The following is a 21,950-nucleotide window of genomic DNA, read 5'->3' as shown; positions in this document are numbered from 1 at the left end:
GGTGCTGTCCCGCAGCTATACGGGCGGCAGTCGAGCGTACTGGGGCGTGCTGGGCGTGCCGGAGCGTGGCGGAGCGTGTGCAGTGGGGCTGAGGCCAGCCGTTACCCAGGGCCGTGTGTCGAGCCGCCATGAATAATAGCGGCTCATTAGAATTTCATCCTGATTACTCGCGTCAAGCAACGACAGTCACAGACACCCGTCCGGCCGGCCTTGGCCCGGCCCACGGCAAAACAAGGACCACAGTATCGACACATGCAAACCATTCGTTACTCGGCCCCCTTTATCTGCTTAATAGAATCGTGCGAGTCTTTGCCCGCCGACAGCATCGCAAGACAACAATACCGCCGCAAACAAAACAAACATGAAAAACGGAGCAAGCCGCGCAAAAATGTGGATACGTATCGAATGGCCACGGCGTGCCACGGCGGACGAACAATTGGATGTGTAGCGGGCGAAGCGGGCCCGCGGGGGGAGGGGGCCTCTAGGAATCGGTGAGTGGAGTGGGTGGGCTCGGAAAAAACTCCCCGCGGCGTTCCTCGCCTCCACGCACGCCGGACCTCAAAGGCACACAAAGGCTGAAAACAAGTCAAAGGGAAAATATCTCCTGGGGATTTGACCCACGACCCCCTGCTTTCGATACATTCTGTCTGCCTCATCAATACAACAGGCCGGTCTAAATTCCCGTGGAGCGCCGTGGCCGCGTGGGTCGGGCCACCGGTCACACAAGCTTCCAGCTAGACGCGGTTCGAATAACAGCGGCTCAGCGCCACTTTTTCCCCATCCCGAATTCCGCGAACTAAGCGGGAGCCAGCCATCAAAGAAATTATGGTAAGTAAAAGCTCGGTTCACGAAGGCGCAAAAACGTGGGCACCGAGAGCACCCCCTCCACGGCCACTTCACCGAAGCCCCACTTTTGCCAGACGCGTCGCTCCGCGCCTCGCACGGCAGACTCCGCACTCGGGGCCCGGGGCGCCCACGCCCCGCCGCCCTCGCCGCGCTGCCAGGGGCTGAGGAGGCAGCCTGCACCGCCCGTTTGGAGCGCAGCCAGCAGGTAGTGGCGAATCAGTTTGTCAGTGTCGAGGGGCAGTTATACGCCCTGCTCCACACGTGGGGTGGGCTGCGCACGCCACGCCTCACTACGCCACGCCGTGGCGCAAGACCGCGCCGAGCCCCGGCACGGCCTACCTTGCGCCTGACAGCCCCGACAGCCCCTGCCTCATCCACCGGCCGGGCCGTGACACTAACCGACTGCAGCATGAGTTATGCCCCCCCCCCTTTTCCCACTTCCCCTTCCCGCCCCCTCCACACCGCCAATTCGTCACGCCACACGTCGCCCCAAACAAGAGCAACAAGATCAAACCCCGGGCCGCGGGGCAGGGGGTGGGGCCGCTCGCGGGGCGGTCGACGTGCAATACTGTTGGCGTGTCCCCGTCCCTGGAACTTTGCTTTCACCTGACCACTCCGGTGAAGCAACTTGGAGGCCGCGCCGCGCCGATCGAGTGGTGCCCGAAGCCACACGGCACGCCGTGGTGCCGCAGTGCGCGCAGCGTCGCGGCATAGCAACGCGGGGCTCGCAAGGGGGAGCAGTTTCGACTGTGCAGCCATAGAGCAGCCACGGAGCAGCCATGGAGCAGCCATGAAGCAGCCATGGAGCATGAAGCAGCCATGGAGCAGCCCCGCTGCGCGCAGGGACGCTATGTCGAGCCTGGCGCACTCCACGACGCCACGCCCGCTGCCCGCGCATGCTGTTAGCGTGCTGCACACCTCACGGGAGCCCTTTTAGGCGTTCCGCCAGCGAGCGCTCTGTCTCTCTCGCAGCGGTGCCGCGTCCCGCGGGGGTGCGAGAGAGACAGAGCGATGCAGCGCCGCTGTTGTTCGGAATCGGTCGCCGCGGAATTAATGAGCACGACGAGCCTCACGTCGGCTGCTGCCTCGCTGCTGCACACATCTCCATTATTAAGGACTAGCCCGCCTTTCAGGCTTTCAGCCGCCGTGCCACGCCGTGCCAGGTCAAGGGGGAGAGGGGGGAGGGGGGATGATCCCTGCTCTGAATTCAGACCCGGTACCGAAAGTAATGCACAAAGCTGGGGCCCATGCTGCCAAAGGGCACGCACACGCGCGCCAGCACATGCCAACACACTCAGAGAGGGAGAGAGAGACAAGAGAGAGAGACAGAAAGAGAGAGAGGGGGGGGGGTAGGATATCGGACAAGGCGGTGTCGAGCTGACGACAACCAACACAACTCGCCCCCGGGGGCGGTGACGTTTTCTCTCTCCTCTCTCTCTCTCTCGCACTCATTAGGAACCAATTAGGCGCGACAAGGGGGACGCATCTCGGGACCACTCTGCGAAGACGGGGAAGGGGGGGTGAGGAGGACTGGGCGAAGGGCAGGGGGAGAAAGTGCAGCAAGAAGGAAGCAAGGACGAAGGACAAGGACGCCGCGCCCTGCACAGCAGCCACCTCGCCCCGAACAAGGGCACGAGGAACCCCCGATCGCGGCGGTCGGCGCGCTGGTGGCGCTGGTAGCTGGCGGGGACCACCGCACCGCCGTCGCTTGCTGTTCCCCGGTCCGGTTTCGCAGTTTGGGGGGCAAGGATGAAGGGACTTGGGCGAAACTTTATCTCGCCGACCCTCTGGATCCTCGTCGGATGAGGAAATCTGTGGGAAAGGGAGGGGGCACCCTAGAACCCCGTCTGAATAGACAGGCAAACATGGGTCTAGCCTACACTGCACGAGGTAGCCAGAGTAGGTAGCTTGCTCAGGACTACTCGATTGGAGCCACTCTTTATGGCTCAGCAATATTTCTATGCAGTCGCAACTTCTTAAAACATTTTTTAAAGAACTAGCACAGACAAGCTATTTAAAGAGACACATTTCTGAGCGAGCAGTGCGAATTGCTTTCGCGCACGAGCGCATCGGCGACGGGTTGGCGCCAACACGCGCCGTCTGACGATTTAATCCATGGCAGTTTCGCCTCGAATCGTTCCAGCTTCGCTGAGGCGTGAGCGCCAAGGACCGACGCGCTGCTCGGGACGGTGCTCCGATAACCCGCCCTGGACGGACTAGAAAGAAACGCAGACGTAGTTTGGCGGGTATTTTTTTCCTCCGCCCCTCTCCCTTGGCTCCCAGCAAGTCGCGCCGTTTGTGGGGCGTTGACGTGGCTGGTGCTCAAAGGCGGCGAAGAACAGGAAAAGAGGCGTCAACGGCTCTAGCCCAGCACGGTAGGCACCGACACCGGCGGCGGGGGGGCTTTACCCCCCCCCCCCCCCCCCACGGGCGGCATAAGGGAAATATGTGGCCTGGAGGTGCCGAAGCCGTGAGAGCTGCAGTCTGCCGAGTTCGAGGAAGGGAACGGAGGTTCGACACCAACGCAGCGACCGGTTCAGTCACAAGGCGCGGTAAAAATACAAAAGCAGGGTTATTATTCCCCTTTGGGTACTAACTCCTTTTCACCGAACCAGGCATAAAGCTCTGCTTTACCCGCCCCTTGTCAAGATTCTGGAGCGGCGCCAGTACGCGAAAGCGGCGCTTCAAGTCGAATCATCGAACAAATCCTCAACTCGGCGCTCCGGAGCGGAAGGCCCGGAAGGGGAGGCGAAGAACGCAGGTTCACCCGGTGTTGAGGGACACGCCAATCTCGGCCAGACGAGCAAAGCCGTCAAATCCCCTTATGCCTTCAAATATGGCAGAGGAGGTCCGCTTGGAAAAAAGGGGGCAAGAGTTTGGTCGCTAATTTGAATTTGCCATGCCACGGGGTGGAGGTCGATTCGGGGGACGGCCCCCCGGGTGCGCCATCGGTTTATTGTCTTTAATATCCGGCGTACCGAAACGGGCCGCTCGCCGGGCAGCACGCGTTTCTGCCGCGGCAAGCCAGATCGCCAATTTTTATCACAAGGAATGGAAATAAAGCCACGCGCTCGGCCAGACAGACTCCCCACCGCCAGTTTCATTTCCGCGATCCAAAACGAAACGGAGAGCAGGAAAACTGCGAGCAATCAGTTCGTCGACGGGATATTGGTGGGTTGGGACGCAACAACGTACCTGTAGCCGTGCACGGAGGCTGACGAGGTCCTGGGCGAGCGCGCGGCGCGCGTGTCGTACAGCACCAGGGTCACGGTCTGCTTGTCCTTGAGCATGCGCGACGTCTGGCCGTGGATGTAGGCCGCCACGATGGCCGGGATCACGTACCTGTCCAAAACAGAGTTTTTAAAAGGGCCAAAGTCCGAGCTGTGGAGCCGTCGGTGCGGCGGGCAACTCCGCTCCAACTTTAAGGGAGGTCGGGCCGTAGTTTGGGACCACCGATGCCCGAATCACATTTGGCACTGCTTTGGCTTTGTGCGACCGCCAAAGTCCCCACCACAAAATGCGGTATATAGGCATAAACGCGGGAATGGTGGTGCGGCATTTCAGAAAAAAAAAGACTCTGGACTGTATTTTTTGAAGGTGACGTCACATTGCGGTTGGAGCGTAAATCGCGACAACGTTCCAGTCTCAATCGACCAGGCCGAGCCAATGGGAGACTAGATTCACGAATGTCACGTACCGTTTCGACGGAAATGGCGCGAGTCCGCACGGTTCACATATCGACACTTTAAAAAAAATGTACGACGATTCCGCGAAAGAAAATAACCCTCACTCTTCTGGTCAATTAGCCAGAATTTTTTCAGAGAGTAGATGACGTCTCATTCCTGGATTACCAAGTACACTCCAGTAGTAACGGTAAAAATGTTGGCCTTTTACTGCCCTTTGCGTTTGTACTCACATGAGGACGAAAATGCAGCGCATGTAGTCGTGGATGTTGTTGCCCAGGTTGGCGAAGCATACGGCTATGTCGGGAGAGTCCTGCGCGTCCCCGCTGCGCGGGATGTACTCCTGCATAAAGGAACAGGGTCGAAAGTAAGTCGCCGAAAGTGTTTTGAAAGAGGAAACAAATCCGATATTAAAAGCACTTCAATCAAGACGTTTGCGAAAGTGTACTCAAGAGACTCTGATTTGTTATTTCCTACAATTACGTGGAAACGAGCAGTAGCACCACCTAAAAGGCCTGCTTCAACATTCCTCAAGTGGAAGAATTATAGTTTATTTGAAGCAATATAAAAGGACGAGGTAGCACCAGCTAAAAAAAAACAGCTTGCACGCAATTACAAGAAAAAGAATACAGAGAGAAAGTACACAATGCAGAGTAAAAACAATGAGGGGTCCCTTGAAGCTCCACTGACAAAATAATTTAGAAAACCGCGTCAGGTCGCGGAGGTAACCTAGTCTGGAGAGAGGAAGGGGAGGTCTGGGAGCGGGAAAAACGCCGGGGGGAATGCTGCCGCCCTGCGTAAGGGAGGTAATCTGGTCGCCGCAACTGCGGCCACGCCGGGCCATGCCAGGCCGTGCCAATGCCGGTTATCAAGCGGATTGCCCCAACCTGTGATCACACTCCGTTTGAGCGCGGCGGGCAGGCCACTGCCGCCTTTCCCCACTCAATAGCCGTGCCGCCCTGGACCGCTCCACCGCCGGTGCTTTTCTTTTGAAAAGGGGTAAAGGGGGGGATCACGGCTAAATAGAAGCCCTTTAAAACTCGATCTTTAGTTTAATTACTACCGACAATACGTTAATCTTCTCAGTGGACTGAGCAGGTCAGATCCACTAACGAACGTAAGCACAGGGCTTAACGACGAGGAGAGACAGAAGGGGGCAGTGAGGGAGAAAGGGGGCGGGGTAAGGGCCTAATGGATGCCACCCGATCAGGCGTCACCCTTTCGACCCGCGTCCCCTTCCCCGACTAGACGCGCAAAACGGGGACGAGGGCGCAGGCTGGGCGCGGGCCGCAGAGGGAGGAAGCGAACTCCTTCGGACGCGACGCAACACTGCTCCACGTGCACGGCGTGGCACGGCGGGGCACGGCGGGGCGTGGCACGGCGGGGCGCGGCAGCCAGCTCGTGGCCCGCCCAGTCGGGGAACTTGCCACGCTGATTGCGGCGCTGGGGTGAGTCGCCGAAGATTCACTCGGCAGACAGACGGCGGCAGGCAGTGGCATGCCGCGTCTAAGGGGCGGAGAGGGGAGGGGGAACTGAAGAAGCATGCGTGTGTGTGGAGGGGAGGGAAGGCGAATAGGGTGAGTGCATGAGGTGAGAATGAGTTAGACGTGTAGAGAAGAAGGGTGAAAGAATATTAGTGTGAGGAACATGAAAAAAATAATTGTATTTTTTTATGATTTACAGGCTAAATTCGACAGCTGCAATCGAAAATCGGATACCAACAACCGAAAGCTGCTTTCTACGACCGGATCTTTGTGCGACAACAAACCCTAGCTCAGTTGTCCTCGCAAAAACTTCCGGTCGTGGCTACCAGCTTTCGATTGTGGGTGTCCGATTTGAACCCTTATCGAATTCAGCCTATCGAACGAAGTTGACTACCGCAACAAAGTCTCTTTTTCTTTCGGATAGAGGGGTGGGCGAACGTGGGGAAACGCACGTGCGGCACTTGCGTGTCCCCGTGAAAAGGGCCCGCGCGTGCACCTGGGGGTCATCAAATATGCTGTCAGTGTCTGGCGCGCGCCGCCGTGCCGCCGCCCTCGCCACTGAATCGGTGCAACGTGCTGCCGAACACGGAGTACCTGCCCCGCCGAGACCTGCCGAGCCCTGCGCCAGTTCGACGGGGTAAGCCCCAAGCCCCGCCCGGCACCGCCCGGCCCCGCCCGGCCCCGCCCGGCGGGGCAAGTGCGCGGGCGTGCCGCCTTGATCGAGTGCGTCACTGCGGTGGAGGGCCCGCCGGGGTGGCGCGTGCGCGGGGCGGGGTTTCAGATGCATGACACGCAAGCAAACTAGGAGAACCTTTTGCACTAAATGCTCACAGACGTTTTGATCATCAGTGTTGACGTGTGCATGTGCAAACATTTGTATATGAATAAGACACAATTTCATAAGAACAATATGGAAATATTGCCCGTCATATGTTTAATAAATTGTACACAGCTTACATGCACACAAAAATATGGCGATAGTCATGGACAATCAAAGTACATAAACATTTACTCTGAAGCCCTATTGGAAGGTTGTGACCTTGCCGAAAGCTAGTGCTTAATAAAAAGATTTTCTAAACGTAGGTGTATGGTTGTTTGCTATGATGGATTCATTTGTAAGCGCATTGTCTGGACTTAAGTGCAAAGCCGATCAAAAATATTTTTTACGCACCGATGCTGCAATTCCCCGCTTACGGCCAACGGGGTTAGCACAGCTCTGAAAGTTATTGTTTTCGCGTGCGTGGGGCCCACTGGCCCACTCCACTGAGCGGTGAGGGCTATTACCCTGGGAGGGGGAGGGACGCGAGGGGCATATACGGGCTGTAAGTACAGTGCTCAGCCCTCCCGATCGAAGGGATACATATTGTGACTTGCGGCCCTCTTTTCCTATGCCAGGCATCTGGAGCCCGTGCGTCAGTCAGTGAGTCTGGACGTCTGTCTGCCTGTTCCAAAGTCCCTGGCGCGCCTACAATGTCTGGCGTGCCCTTGCTTTGTCTGAGGCCGCGCAGGGCCGCGCCATTATTTTAAGACAGACAGCCACAAGACAGCCCCCTCAACGGACGCAGCCACCGTCGCAAATCCACTTGAAAATTGGCCTTACCTCTCCGCGGTTTTTTCCGGGAATATAATATCGTGGCTTTTGACCATCCTGTGGGAAGAAGAGAATTCCTTTCCTTAAAAACAAAAGAGTCGAGGAGTCGGGTTTCGCGGTGTGGCTGAGACCGGAAGGGTTCGTGACCGCCCTTTGACCGCACCTGCGTCGCCTGCGTCCGCACCAAGTTTCCGTCGACAGTGGCGCGGCCGCAGGCCCAGCCCAGGCGAAGCCAGGTCCCTAACGTCTTTAAACACTTGGCGCTGACAGCCGCATCTCCAAAACTTGTTCCCGTCTTGAAGGGACAAGGCAGGAAGGAGAGGAGAGGGGAGGGGTGGTGAGGGGGCGGTGGGCAAGGGGAGAGAGTGCGGCGCCCGCCACGCACGCAGCGACAGCGCGACGATGCCTCGACACGCCATTATGAAACGCCAAAATAGTCGCGACGCGGCGTCAGCGCGCCTGCCTCGCTCCTCGTTCCGACTGAGCGATTCCAGGGGGCGGCGACAGTGGGCTTGGTGGCTGAAGCGCGGCCGTGCAGCAGCAAGGATGACGAGGTCGCCGCGGCCGGCGAACAGCCAGCCATTGTGGCGTGCCTGTGCCTGTCTGCAGACTGACTCCGAGAGTCGCCGCTCTGTCACTCTCGCACTCATGGGGAGTCCCGTAGAGGTGCGGCAGAGACGGAGCGACTGAAACGACGGCAGGAATCAGTCTTCTGCGTGGGAAGGGGGCAAAACGGTCGCATCCCCGCAACAAAGACAGGAGGCTCCCCGCCGTCATCATCGCCGCCGCTTTTAAGGCCCGAGCAGCAGCGTTCGAGTACGTGGCGTCAACACACAGGCTGCCAACGGAAAAATCACTTTCTTCAAACTGGTGAGTGCAAAATAATTAAAATTTCAAAAAGGAACCACAAAAAGTTGAACAGTGCCAGTTTTTTAAAGTAAGTTTTTTGCTCGAGAAAAAAATAAAATTGATTTTTATTGATTAGATTTAGAAACTGTTTCGTTGATTGGGTAATATCAAACTCGCGCAATGAAATGGAAGGTCTCTTTCCCCTGGGCACTGAGCGCCGACACTGGCAGATGGAGGGCTCTTCGGCACGAAGGTGTCGCCGGCCGGCCCAGGGCGGCCCGGCCAATGTTGCGGCCTACGCGCCCTCACCGCAACGCGCCGCGGCGCCGCGGCCGGCGGGGTGTCGCGTGACGTCTCCATATTGAGAGCGAACAACTTCGAACCCACATGGAAGGAAATAAGGCACGGCACGACAAGGCAGGGCACGGCACGACACGGCGGCACGCGGCCAGCCAGCCAAACTCTGCGGCGCCACGTGACGCTGAGTTCGCCCCGTAGTTGCACCAATTTTCTTGTTGTTTTGCGAGCGACAGATGGGGGGACGGGCGGAGCAGGGGCGGAGCGGGAAGACGGGGAGGGGGCGGAGGGGGGAGTTGCTGGCGATGTGCGTCCTCTCACTTGGAGTGGTTTCGGGAATTGGCGCGTCACAGAGAGCACTTGCCGGGAGCGAGGAGCTAGACAAGGTCGAGTGGAGGAGCGGCGCGGGGCGGCGGCGCGGCGCGTAGTAGCGCGTTTACGGAACGTCTGGCTGGCGGTAAAGCATTTCGCCGAACATTACCGCGACTGGGGCGCGGCAGGAAATTGGCTTTCTTGATATTTGGCCTGCTTATTCAAGGCGAGAAGGGGCCCGTTGTCTTGCATGTTCAAAACCAGACTCATACACCAAGTTTGTCGAACCAAGACAGTAGCGAAACATGCTTCACCACCGCGAACGTTGTCAAACTCTTCGCCTTTTGTCAAAATTAACATGAATTTTGTAACAGTGAGCGAGGCCTTGTTCGGCCTCTCAAGGGAAGTGCGGCTGGAGGCAATTTCACGTTACCAGGCAAAGAAGCCCCGCCACGCCAAGGTGACTTTCCCCCCGCACGCTGTCATAACCAAAGCTAGCCCACAATAGTGTAATATAATCAGACGTACTGCCAGAAAGTCGTCACAAAGCTCGGAGATTGTGGTCAATCCATAGTGCATTGAAAACAGTCTGAAATTATAGGAAAGAGGTACAGAATCTAGCAGGCAGTCACCAGACGAAAATTCTCTGTAATTTTCAGTGTCCGTAATAATGTATCTGTAACTTATCAGTAATGTTCTCAGAATTTCTAACAGAGCGGCCAGGCATAGCGTGCCGACCCGTATTTACGAAAAGGGCCAAGGCGAAACACTGCGAGATGTTGTTGACACGCCCCACCGCGGCCCCGCGCGTCACGCACAAAATTGAAGGATAAATAGAAAAATTACCCCCACGCACTTGTACTACTCGTCGGAGGTCTCTCGTCCCCGACCCCTTCAAAATACATGGGCTGCAACAACTAGCTCCCAACATCCACCAGATTGCCGTCGTCTTCCCGTCTTCGTTAGCAAGCTGTTCGGTCTCTGCCGCCACCGCACGCACCACTCTCAGCGCCTGCGGAACGGAGGGTAGGCAGTCCCGCACCACGCGGATGCTCGGCGGGCTGGCCCAGCCGGCCCTTCGCAGGCGCTCGGGCTCCGGCGCTAGCGGCGCGCGTCACCACGACCAGGTGCGGATCCAGGCTTTTCCTAAGGAGGAGGGAAGGCAGAGCCTACTTCTGACACATAAGTGATTGTAGCCTACTTTTCAGACGGCTGATCTAGTCTAACACTCGAGCGAAGGGGAGAACCCGCACTACCCCCCTCTCTATTGGAGCCGCGCCTGGCGGCGCCTGGCCATGACGCGGCGGAAACGCTGAGCCAAGCGACACACTTCCGGGAAGCGCCATGCCACGCTTATTGCAGCATGAAACCGTATCCCCTAGCCCTCCAGTGGCCAGCCGACGGGGCGGCAATAGTGTCGTTATTATTTATGAGCTTGTGTGCGCGCGGTGTAACGGGCGGCGCCTATTTTATACAAGAATCAATTGTCATGGCAAACAAAACGGGGCCTTCACTACACACTAGTGTATGGACACAGACAAGGGCGGGCCCGCGTGTATGCACACTGTGCAGTCACGAGTCACGATAGAATAACGATAAAAAAGATCGGCCTATATTTTAATATTCGGTGCACATGCATTTACACATGAGGGTTGTCCTCTGTAGGAGTACTTGCATCATATAGAATTTTATGTTTTACTTTTTGAACCCAATTATTTGATAGTTCCAGCATCTATTTTAGAAATAAAACATTTTGTGCAATGAAAAAAATTACATGTTTAGGGTTCCAAGTTTCTTACTTAATTCGAAGATTATGTCCCTTACCTCCATATAAACCTCCACCAGTTAACCTTCTATTTTCTTGCGATAGTTTCGCATTTTTTTAAAATTGGCATCTGTTTTCCTCAAGCATACTCGCACAACAACGCGCAAGACAACAAACAAAAGTGACAAACAACAATAACAACAAAGGTAAGAGAGCCGTATCGCCGCCGCAGTCAGCACACAGTACACGTGAGTCCTTTTTTTTCTGCCGTCACTGAAAACCTGACGCGCTTTCGGCCGCTCCTCTCCGCTGTCACCGCTCTGAGCCCCTCCGCTTGTTTTCAGTGTCAACAATCCTTGCGGCACCGCTGCGGCCCGCCCGTCCCCGCTGACTGGGCTGGCTGGCTGGGCCACGGGGGCTGCAGCCGCCGCCGCCGCGCCGCGCGCCCCGGCCGCATACCCGAGTCGTCGTGACAGTGCCTGGAGGCTGCCTTAGCTCGGAGGAAGAAGAAAAAAGGGAGAAGAGGAGTGGAAAAAGAAAAAGAGTGCAAGGGCCGTGCTTCTCTTTGTGGCGCGGCGGCGGTGGGAATAAAAAGGGGCGTTAATAAAATTGGAGCATTTGTCATGACGGGCTCAGGGGGTGCGACGCCGCAGCGACGGCCCCGCATCCCGGACGGACGGCGTGTCGGCACGCCCCGGGCACGCCCTGCCAGACAGCGCACGCCCCGGCATGCGGCCCGCGCTGCGTACACCACCAGACACCGCCTACACCGCCAGGGACAGCGAGTTTGGCGTGGGCCCGGAAAGGCCGACCCTTTCCGGGCAAAAATTCTGTGAGAAGAAAAGGAGATTGCCCTGCAAACACCGCGGCAGGCCTCCACCGTTTTACAGCAGCCCGTAGCGAGCGCGTAGTGGGCGACGGTGGGCAGTAGGCGGGCCGGCCGGGATTGAAATTTCAATCCAGCTGTGTACTGGACAACACAGTCTCGCAGCCTGAATAACGGCAAATAAAGTTTCGAGAACGAGGATTCGCTCAGGGACTGAAATTGAAGCAGGCAGGGCCGGCTGGCCGGCAGGGCAGGCAGGGCTGGCTGGCAGGCCGGGGTGCACGGGGCGCTGGCAGACGGAAGTCCGGCCAGGTGTTCCGAAGAAACGAGATGCGGACGGCCAGGCCGGCCCGGCTGCCGCAGGCCGCGGCTGTCCGGCACACCTCACTTTCCAGGTGGCCGTGCCGTGGCCATGCGAGGCGCTTTTCCCGGAATTCTTCCGCTCCGGGACACAACCCCCCACCTCCCCAGCCTCCCCTCGGCAGGCTGCCGGCGGGGCGGAAAGGCGCGCTGACGCCCGGACGAAACACGCGTCCAACTCCGGCCTAACTCATTACGACTCGGCGTCGCTTCGTTTTCCCAATTCCACGGTCGCGGCTCGCCACGCCACGGCTCCCTCGGTGCCGCCCCGGCTCCCATACTTCCGGGGGAAACGCGTGGCGACAGATCAGGCGGCCTGCTTCGAGGCGCCTGCCGATCAGCTCCCCGGAGAGAGTGTACAGTCTGTGTCAAAAGAAATTGACCGGACCGCTTCCGTCTCGGCTTCCGCACTCTTCCGGTTCCGTAATGGAAAAGCGAGAAAAAGGGGAGGGGCGCTCGTGCGGGTAGGAAAGCCTCGGGAGGAATAGTGCGAAGAGAGTTGCCTCCGCCGCCGTAAAAAGTACTGGGGAGGAAAGCCAAGATAAAAATAGATACGTCCATACCTCTACACAACATCGCTCATGGAGAGGAGCCTGGTCAATTTTCAGCCTGAAATTGTTCGCACACTTTTGTTCAGCGGGTTTGGCAGGTTCACATTTTCCCCAGTGGCCACTTTCCGCACTTCAATTCGAAACTCGATTCCACTCAGTGGGGCCTCGTGGCCAGCGGCCTCGGGCCTTTCGCGTTGTTGTGACTGCATGCCGTCGTGTTTGAGGGCCGCCCGCAGCGGATTGGGGGCGACCTGTGGAGTCCCTCGCGCGCCGGAACGTCGCCAGAGGGATTGAGCGCCACTTTGGCTACGCCAGGGCCGAGCTAGGGCCACACCACGGCTGAGGTCCCGTTACGACTTCGCTGAGCGGCCGGGCCGTAATGGCCGCCGTAAACTGCGGCCACCGCCGCTGCAGAAGCGCAGGTGGCGCTGGTGGCGGTGCAGGTGCCAAACGGCCCCGTCTTTGTCATCTGTCACCCCGAGGAGTTGCCGCGCGGCGTCAGAATGCATCCAATATTCGCGGCTCTGTCGTCACGCGTCAGGTTTGTTCCGTCCGGAGTGTTCCTGTTCAACTTTGTCAAGAGGTACTGCGCGAAGTGCACCGCAAAAATTTGTGTTGAGCGTGAATAATGCAGAGCCCCAGTTCCAAACTCTGCGGAAACCAGGTGGCTGAGTGAACTGGGGGCTCGTTTTTCCACCAGCGGTTCGGTAAATGCACTCACCTCAATGTGCAGGTACGTGGTGTAGATCGGGTAGGGCACGACGATGCAGGACGCCGTCAGCCAGGTGCCGATGGCGAAGACCACGGCGGGCAGGCGCTGCTTCGAGGGGTCCTCGATGAATCGATAGCGATCGTAGGCCATGATGACGAAAGTCAGCACAGAAACGTGCATTGGGATGTCCTGCAAGCACGGCAAGCAGGCACCCAGGTGTTGGACACTTTTCCAAAACAACATTAATACAGGTCTCTCCACTGTGAAACCAAGTGTTCAAAACGTCAAAATGTGCAGGAGTGGAATTTGCTGTCTGCTGTCTCCGCACTTTAAAGTACAGAGTTTGCAATCTCCACACTTCATGTTGCGCCATGCCACGTCCAAGTGTAGAGAATTATTCCGTGCCAGGAAGTGAGGGAGTTCTTCACACTTTGACAGAGTTGGGCCCAATTAGGACTTTTTCCTTTCACAAACATGACGTTGGGATCGCTCGCTGCGCGGTCGTCGTCGTTGAGCAGCACCTTGAGGGCGAGGACCGGGCGCGGTCTAATAGAGCGCGCCATGGAGTGAGCGTGTCTGGGGCGGGCACGGCGCGGCACGGCGCGGCACGCCACATTCCATTTGGCGCACGCTCCCGTTGCATGCCGAATCGCCGGCCCCGGCGAAACTGGGTGGAAACTGGGTCAGGGATGACTGCTGTTTGCACGTGCGTTTCCATAATCGAGCCTTTCCTATTTTTGAGCGGACAATGGTCGACACCAGGCGAGCATCACAAAGGCCTTTGCTCTGGGAGTGCATGCACTGTGTGCACATATGGCGTCAAAGGGGTTTAACTGCATATTTATTAACTTTACTTCGGCCATCGGGCCGCTCCGCCCGTTTTTTCTGTCGAGTTTACCTTACCCTGTGTCGCCTCTTTTGCAGGCAGGAGGTCAGCTCTTCGGAACTTTACAGAGAGTGCACACAAGGGTTCTTCTTTAAAAGTTTTTAAAGGAGAATGTTGTGTTTAGGGAATGACACAGCCATAGAAACGCTGCAGAAGCCCTCCTGCAGCATTCTAAACACTCTAGCAAAATTTCGTTTCCGCTTGGGCCATTTTTTCGTGTGTAGGAGATTTATTCGTTTCACCTTCAGAGCGTGTTTCGAACATTCTGCCGTAATATAAACGAGGGCAAGCAACGAAATTTTTCCTGGCATTCACAAGCGGAGTAATATTAAGTAAGTAAATGCTTTTCACGAGGAAATGGTGCAGTCAAACACGACACACGAAACGTTCCAATCAATTACCACTCCGCGGTCGCACTGATGGTGGAGCCATGGCGGCATGGCGAGCAGCGTGTAATATGCATTTAGCGTAAACCGTCACGAATAATGTTGTTTCAACAGTTGGCGCCATTGGGGGAGAGGGGGACTTGAAAGAGCAGCGTTTCCTTGAACGCGCGCACCGCTCTACGGGCTTACCAACCAAAGCTAGCGGCACAGCGAGAAAAACACGACAAAGAAAAAGACCTTAAAAATAATGACAGCAAGGACTCTGCTGGCGGCGTGGTGGACGTCGATGCCGGGCAGTGGCTAAAAGGCGCAGCCGAACGGGTGGCTTAAAGCAGCAGAACAAAACTCCTGACGCACCATGTTTTTGTTCTTTGTTTAATAATTTTTTAAGAGTACTAAGCATGGACACCAGATGGGCCGGGCCAGCTGCCGTCGTCCCGTGAGCCCCCAGGGCCAATGCCAATGCTAATCCTGCTTCACTAATCCAATCCTTTGGATTCCCAGGCAGCCCTTCGGGAAGACGACGGCGGGCGAAAAGTGAGGCGGTGGACGCCGGCAACTTTGCGCCGCACTCGGACGGGCCCGCGACCTTGCCAGCACTTGCGGCCTGCTTTAGGACCTTCAGCAGCAGGAAGGGGTCCGCTCGCAACAATTTGATGTCGAGGCAATAAACGCAGTGGCTACTAGCAGCAGGCCGCTGAACAACACTGCCCCCAATATAAACGTGGCGAAAGGCGAAAGAGGTCCGCTTTTACGACAGCGTCGGGACGCGTCGCCGTCCTGATTTACAATTTGGAGAGCCGCGAGCAACAAAATGGTCAATTGGCGATTGGAGCGGGAAAGAGAGGGGCGATGCAGTTAACGGCGAACACGTCGCGTACAGGCGAAACGGGCTGTAATTTGGTGGTTGGCGATTCGACGGCGCACCTGCTGCATGCAGCGCGCACTGCTGACTGAGCCACCCTCGCCACTGTCGGGGGGCCGGGCAGCATTCCGGTGCAGGGAAACTGCTTTAACTTAACAGTCCCGGTTAAGTCAGGAGGAGACCTGCTCCACTGGAGCCCCATCCCACTGCGGCTCGCACACGACAGGCGGAAGCACTTCTCGATTCGGAGGCCATTTCCGTGCCGGTCGCTTCAATGTTAAACAGGCCTGGATCATTGGCCGCGGTGTCATGCAGGTCGCGGTGGAGCCGGAGTGGCACGCGCGGTCCTACCGCCACGTCCGATTCAGACGAGTCAGCTTCCGGTCGGACCGAGACGCTCCGCACCATCCATCGCCGAACGCCACTTTCAAAGGGAATTAATCCGGAAGTCGACGTCCTGGTCAACATGGCAGCACGGCACACCCTGCGGCCGGCACCGCGTCAAGGGCCTCCACGTCGAGGGCCTCCACGTCAACGACCCCCGAGGCACTGCTGCCCCGCCGTGATTGGCTCTTCATGCGCGCCCTCAAATAAAAGGGGCCGTCCACGCCGCCGTCCCGACCGGCCCCAGCCGTATTCAGGGGGTTATTTCCTCGACCGGTGGCGCCACCGTCGGCGAGATCAGCTGCTCGTCCCCTTTTCCGCCACTCCCTTGCCGTCTACGCGACGCGGCGACGCGGCTTGGCGTGAGTACCTGTCCGTCAGAGCGTGCCGGGCCGCGCAGTCCGCGCTGTCCGCGCGCCGTTTCGAGGCGACGGGCTGTATTTTTGATGCATCGGCGTCGCGAACGACAGTCGGGACGGGACGTGAGGCCCTGGACAGCGCAAGGTGACGCCACGCCATGAATATTTCATGGACGGGCACGTCACGGCGCGTGGCACGGTGTAAGATCCCATAAGGGAGGACTACTAATGGCCGCCATCGCCGGACAGTAATAGTCCCTCCGAGTCATGCTTGAAAAAAGGTTTTGCGTATCGCTGCAGCGACGCTCCTGCGCACTTTCGCTTAATTTCTCTTTGGTAGACGATGTTAAAAAACAAATAAAAGGGAGGCGTCTCCGTCTACAAAGTCCACGAGGCGAGGCAGCAAAGCGTTCAGCGCGGGGCGCTGCGAGGATTGGCAGTTCCTTTTTTTACAACGTGTTCTATTCGGGTCAACTGGCGCCCGCCCGCGTTTTTCCTTCCGTTTAAAGTAAAGAAACTTTGCAAATTGAGGATTAGAGATTAGGAGGGGCAGAAAGGCGCCTTTTGGGTGAGGCAGGAAGTCCGAGGCGGAGAAGGTTAGTCGCTGTGTGCTCAGGGCGGTCGGTCCTTATGGCGCCCAAATCAGTGCCGGAACCGGAACCGGGGAAACCCGAGGCGGAGCATCCCTATTGCCCATTACCCGTCGTTCAGGGCGAAGCGCTGCCGGATTGGCCCGCTTGAGAGTCGCGGCCTTGTCGACAGCCCCTCACAACATGCGCGTCTTGTGGTGATGCGCGCCCTCCGCGGCCCAGCGTGGCGCCCCCATTTCCACGTTTGTCGCACCCGCGGGGCCCGCGAGGGGACCGCAAGGGCACCGCGAGGGGCACAAAACCCGGCATTCCGTCTCGTTTGCACTTTGTCGCCTGCCTAGAGGCACTCCACCTTTTCTCTGCGGCTGCGAGGTGAACCGTGGCGAGGCGGACGACGAACTTCGAATTGTGCGGGCTGCGGCGCTGCGGCGGCGTGAGCGCTGTTGTGGGAAACAGCGAATTTCGACAACTATGAAGTGGCACGGTCTAGCCAGCCAGCTGCACAGTGCTAACTCGCGGAGGGTGGTGGTGGGAGGGATAGAAGGACGCGGGCAAAACACCATTACGTCTCGGGCCTTCCCCGCTCATTGCGAGCCTCGTGATCCCTTAACGGTTGTTAGACGTCCCCGTCCCCTTGAAGAGAGAAAAACTTGTTTCCAGAGCCGGGGGTAAAGGGGAGGGTGAAAGTGGGGATATGGAATAAGGAAGTTGCTTTAACGGCGCTGCCGTAATGGTATTTCGAACTCGGATCCATTCAGGGGACTAGTGGGGGCTTCAGGCTCCAGCAAGAGCCCTGGGTACTTGGCCTATAATGATCGGCACTGTCTGTGCGTGCACCATCGGGGATTTCCAAGAGAAAGTACAAGACTTCCAATTTCACGTGTGCGTTGTTGTTACTTCTTTCTTCCGACCATTAGTTACGTTACGCTGGATATCTCTAAAGCGACGTTCCTCTTCAGTCCAGTGCTCCTATACAGCACTGGTACCAGTTTCGATTCAGTCAGATGTCCCGTTGCGCACTCCGAGGATCAATTGATGAGGGAGCCCAGAAAGCCTCCCTCCCGCTGACGAGTCGGAAACCCCTAAGCCTAGCGGCGAAAAGATACTCGCTTGCTATCTGTCGATGCCGTGGAAAACCGTTCAAGTCCATCAAGCTGTCAAAAGCAGAACGACGTGGGTTCGTTTTTGCCGTGAGATAGCACGAGCTTGTTTTTGCGTTCGCTCCCTCTTTGTTTACTTGCATTTATCAAGTGAGGGTCACAACCAGGCAAACAGGGGAGAAAAATCGTGTTCATACAAATGCAAGGATATCTAAACAACCTGACATGCACATGTTATTCGAACACGTTGTTTTTTGCGTAGCATTGAAAGTAATAACACATTGTTGATTTCTTATTGTTCTGTGCGGCATCAAATATACGCCAGTAAAAGTTGCCTTCTCCTGCGAGAAAACCACATAAGCATTGTGTGGTACTACATGCTTTTGGAGCGAACCTCAATGGATTCGGTTCGGGAACAATGAAGACCATCGGAGGACTGAGAGCCCCCCTTGAATGGAGCTCCCAATTGGATTAGGCGGCCGCTCTTGTGGCGGAGGACACCCACCTTCGCATCTCCGTTGCACGACTCAAGTCTTGCATTGTCTGGGGGAATGGCGCCGCTCAACACATCTGCGACAATAAGCCCAGCCACCCGCGGCGGGTCTTCAAGAGAGCGAAAAGCAATCAAGTTCGCAGCGCCAAACTTTTGCCCCATTGATGATTATTTCGTTCTCTTGCAAAGTTGTTGTTATTGTTTTCGCGTCGAGGCACGTCCGAAGAAAACCAAAACGACGTCCAGCGAGTGGCCTGTAACACCAGCATCCATGTACGACGCGTCTTAATGAGCACTGACAGGCGCTAATTAGCAAATTGATTAAATTGGCAAATCGATTATTTTGGAAATTAATTGGCGCTCGTGCTGCTGAAGGACGTCTAGTCTGAATAAGGAGATTAAGAGAGGCATAGCATGGCCTTCCGACGACCGTCTGCATGTCAAAGGTACACAAGACCCAGATGCTGTGCAAGTTAAAATTAAGGAGAGACAATGAGGGCCGGCTAACAACGGAGTGTACAGCGTGCTCTCAAAGAAAGCCTTTTATATTATTTATTCAAACCACGACGTGGGAACTGAGGATAAAGTACCTTAGCCAAGGCGCCCCGCAGTGTGCGCCCGGGCACCGCCGAGCCAGGACAGTGCGCAGCAACGCCACCACAAAAATAAAAACTCCCCAACGAATCAAATTCAGACCAGAAAAGTGAAAAATACAAGCAAAGCTGAAACTAATGTCATGTCGCCCAGTGCACAGCAGCGCAACAGTCCGCATTCATTTGGCAAGTGCAGAGCCGGGGGCGCAAAGAGGCGACTGTTTGTCGTTTTGGCACAAAGGCGCGCCGAGGAATTAGGCTTCACATGGCGGCGTTTATCACTGGGGCCACTTTGTCGCCGCCGCCAGAGCAGAGGAACATCCAAGCACAGCGAAGCACAGCGAAGCAGCGCATACGGGCGTGTTTCAATTATGTACGCTGCGCTGGGCTCGAGCAAATCTGTCTAATTAGCTCTAGGCTTCAATTTTGTTTTTCTTAATGGCTGGAATATTCACCGTTTTTCGTACCGCCACAGAATTCTTCCTAAAATCTTGGAAAATTTGCAAATGCAGTGCAGAGTTATTAGTTTTTGTCGTTAGGAATGAGCTAGTCTTCACTTTCTCTCGTAATAAAATACTTTATGTCAATGCAAAGCCTCAGATTTTTTTAAAAAAATATTACATGTACAAAAACTACAAATACAAAATAAAGACAGTCTTCGGTTGTTTTTAATTAAATGTCAATTTCTCTGACTGTTTGTTTTACACGGCCCCGGTGCAGCGGCAAGCCTATCATCCCATGCCGGGCATGGCAGCCGGTTGCGGCACGCTCCGGTCGACCGGTCCAGGGCCCAGCGGCTCGTCATTACGAAACGGTCCTCGGCCGAGGCCATGCATTTATAATTACGTTCGGGTTGAGACACCTTTAAAGGAAGCTCAGTGGCCGTAAGGCGTAATTGCGTCGCAGACGGGCGGACGGTTCGGACGGGTTGCCAGACGGGCACACGCTTCATTTCAATAAGGCCCTTGTAAGGTCTCTACTGAGGGTAGTTTCAAGGGTTTCCCTTCACTCGAGATGCGCGTGTGTGTACGTGCAAGCGTGTCCGTGTGGAGATAAAGTGGCGGCAGAAGGATAGTTTGATGCTATGGGCAGCGTGAGACCCTGCTGAGACCCCTGCCTCGGAGTTTCCGAGTATGCACAGCGTGTAAGCACACATACATTCATTTCGGGGATGCGAGCAGCCGCATGAGCCGGGGCCAGACCGGGCCAGACCGGGCCAGACCCAGCGACGATGCTGAGCCTCCGCCGCCGCCGAAAGTCCACACCGCAGTGGCAGAACATATATACGGAAATTAATGCACATATGCCAGCCTGACAAGCTTGTCCCGTTTTAGTGTGTGAGTGTGTTGTAGGAGAGAGCGCAAGCCAATTACGGCGGGAAGTCATTCCGAGGCCGTGCTTGTTCTCGAATGCAGCCCGTGGACCTGGCTTTAGTGACTCTGTGCCAGCCGGCCGAAGCAGTCCCCAAAGTCATCCATCCTCTTTTATAATCACGTGTCCGCACACACTGGTGGCACCCCTATCTGCCGTCAACACGCTCACACACACAGACTCACAGCATGACGGCTCCGCTAATCCCTGGCGGGTCGAGTCGCCCCACCCCCCGTACTTGACCCGTGGGCAAGTATTAGCAGCAAGATAACGGCCCGTATTGGCAGGATGAGTGGGGATGGGGTGCGGCGTTACGGACATCGAGGCCGAGAGAGCGGAGGAAACTGTTGTAAAACTCGAGTAAGGTCTTGTGACTGAATGCCAGTGTCACCCAGTGCCACAGCGCTTCTTCAGTTTTAATGTCACTAAAGCATCATTTCGTCGTGAAAATTGTCAGGACAATGTCTAAGCTCGCAGCCCTGCGTCACAGAGAAACACTGAGATTGACGAGGACGCCAACTTGAAAGTTATTTGTGGGTGGGGCGGTGGCCTCCCTGCAAACGACGCGCGCGTTGTGTCACAGGGGGTGGGGGCGGGGACAGGGCCACGGTCTTGGGTCGGAGGTCAAGGAGCAGCGTAATGGGTCGCGAGGACATGGCGAGTCACGTAAGTTAAACAGACACAAGGCCTAACGAGGACCGGACAGCAGCCTCGTCCACAGGCCGTCGGGGGCGCGCTGGACCCTTTGAGACGTCCACGGACGTGTCCCCACACATTCGCAACGAGACAAAAGAAAAAGCGACAAACCCTTCCGCGCGGCAGAGCGGCGGGGCTCGCCCAGCGGGGTCCATGGCCGCACCCGTCGCGTTCGCTTTGTTTCTTGTTTCTTTAGGAAAACCACGGTCAAGTGAGCAGGGAGTGGAAAAGGCAAAATGAAGAAAACATTTGCAGGTGAGGGACCTGGCTCCGCTATTGGGCCTCGTCCTGCCAGCAGATCCTATTATCTTTTTCTGATCCTTGTTTCAATTCAAACTTTTTCGTCTTATAAATAACCTTCATTTGAGAAAGCTTTCATTGTGAAGGATTTATCGCGGCCATCGAACTCTCGGTGTTTGACAGTCCCACTATGAGCTTCTTCTCCCTCGCAATTTCAGGTTTTACTTCAATCGGCCGCCATCGCTAATACATGACCTAAACTCTTATTTCAAATTGCATAACTGCATATTGGTTTTCCTGTTTTGTTACCAAGAATATTCTCCCGTTCCTGGAAAATGTTGGCAAAGCGAAATGAAGGAGGAACCAGTGCGTCTTCGCGATTCCGAGTCCTCCGTATTCAGGGGCCCGCAGCACCGCAGCGCCGCAGCGAGGCAGCGAACAAACGTACAGCGGCCTGGGATCCGTGTGTGCACATACGTACACGCGCAGCGCAATGTTTGTTGTTCTTCTCGCGGCCCTCATGCGTAACACCGCGCACAGCCCGCAAGACACGACCGAGGCCAGCAGGGCCACCAAGGCCGCGCGCGCCCACCGAGGCCCACCGAGGCCCACCGAGGCCCACCGAGGCCCACAGAGGCCACGGACGCCCACGGAGGCCGAGAAGGGCCCAAGCCGGGCACCTCGGGGCCGTCCGCGGGGCTGGGCCTGCCA

The 21,950-nt window shown here is 56.6% G+C and overlaps 1 protein-coding gene across 1 annotated transcript in view; it reads right to left on the bottom strand.

Moving 5' to 3' along the window:
* LOC117641029 (neuropeptide Y receptor type 4-like) overlaps positions 1-21,950 on the bottom strand; it is a gene marked incomplete at its 3' end in the record, with an annotated part of 63,762 nt that overhangs the window by 4,516 nt on the left and 37,296 nt on the right. Inside the window, exons 4-6 of the mRNA XM_034378123.1 lie at positions 13,286-13,465; positions 4,763-4,872; positions 4,042-4,188 (exon numbers count right to left, since the gene is read on the bottom strand). Of these exons, the coding sequence (XP_034234014.1) occupies positions 4,042-4,188; positions 4,763-4,872; positions 13,286-13,465 (437 nt within the window). The remainder of the gene's footprint in view (positions 1-4,041; positions 4,189-4,762; positions 4,873-13,285; positions 13,466-21,950) is intronic.

Source organism: Thrips palmi, unplaced genomic scaffold (genome assembly GCF_012932325.1).
Source record: "Thrips palmi isolate BJ-2018 unplaced genomic scaffold, TpBJ-2018v1 HiC_scaffold_15, whole genome shotgun sequence".
In the NCBI taxonomy this organism is placed as follows: Eukaryota; Metazoa; Arthropoda; class Insecta; order Thysanoptera; family Thripidae; genus Thrips; species Thrips palmi.
The sequence above is the reverse complement of the archived record's forward strand: the minus strand, read 5'-3'. Positions and strand labels throughout refer to the sequence as shown.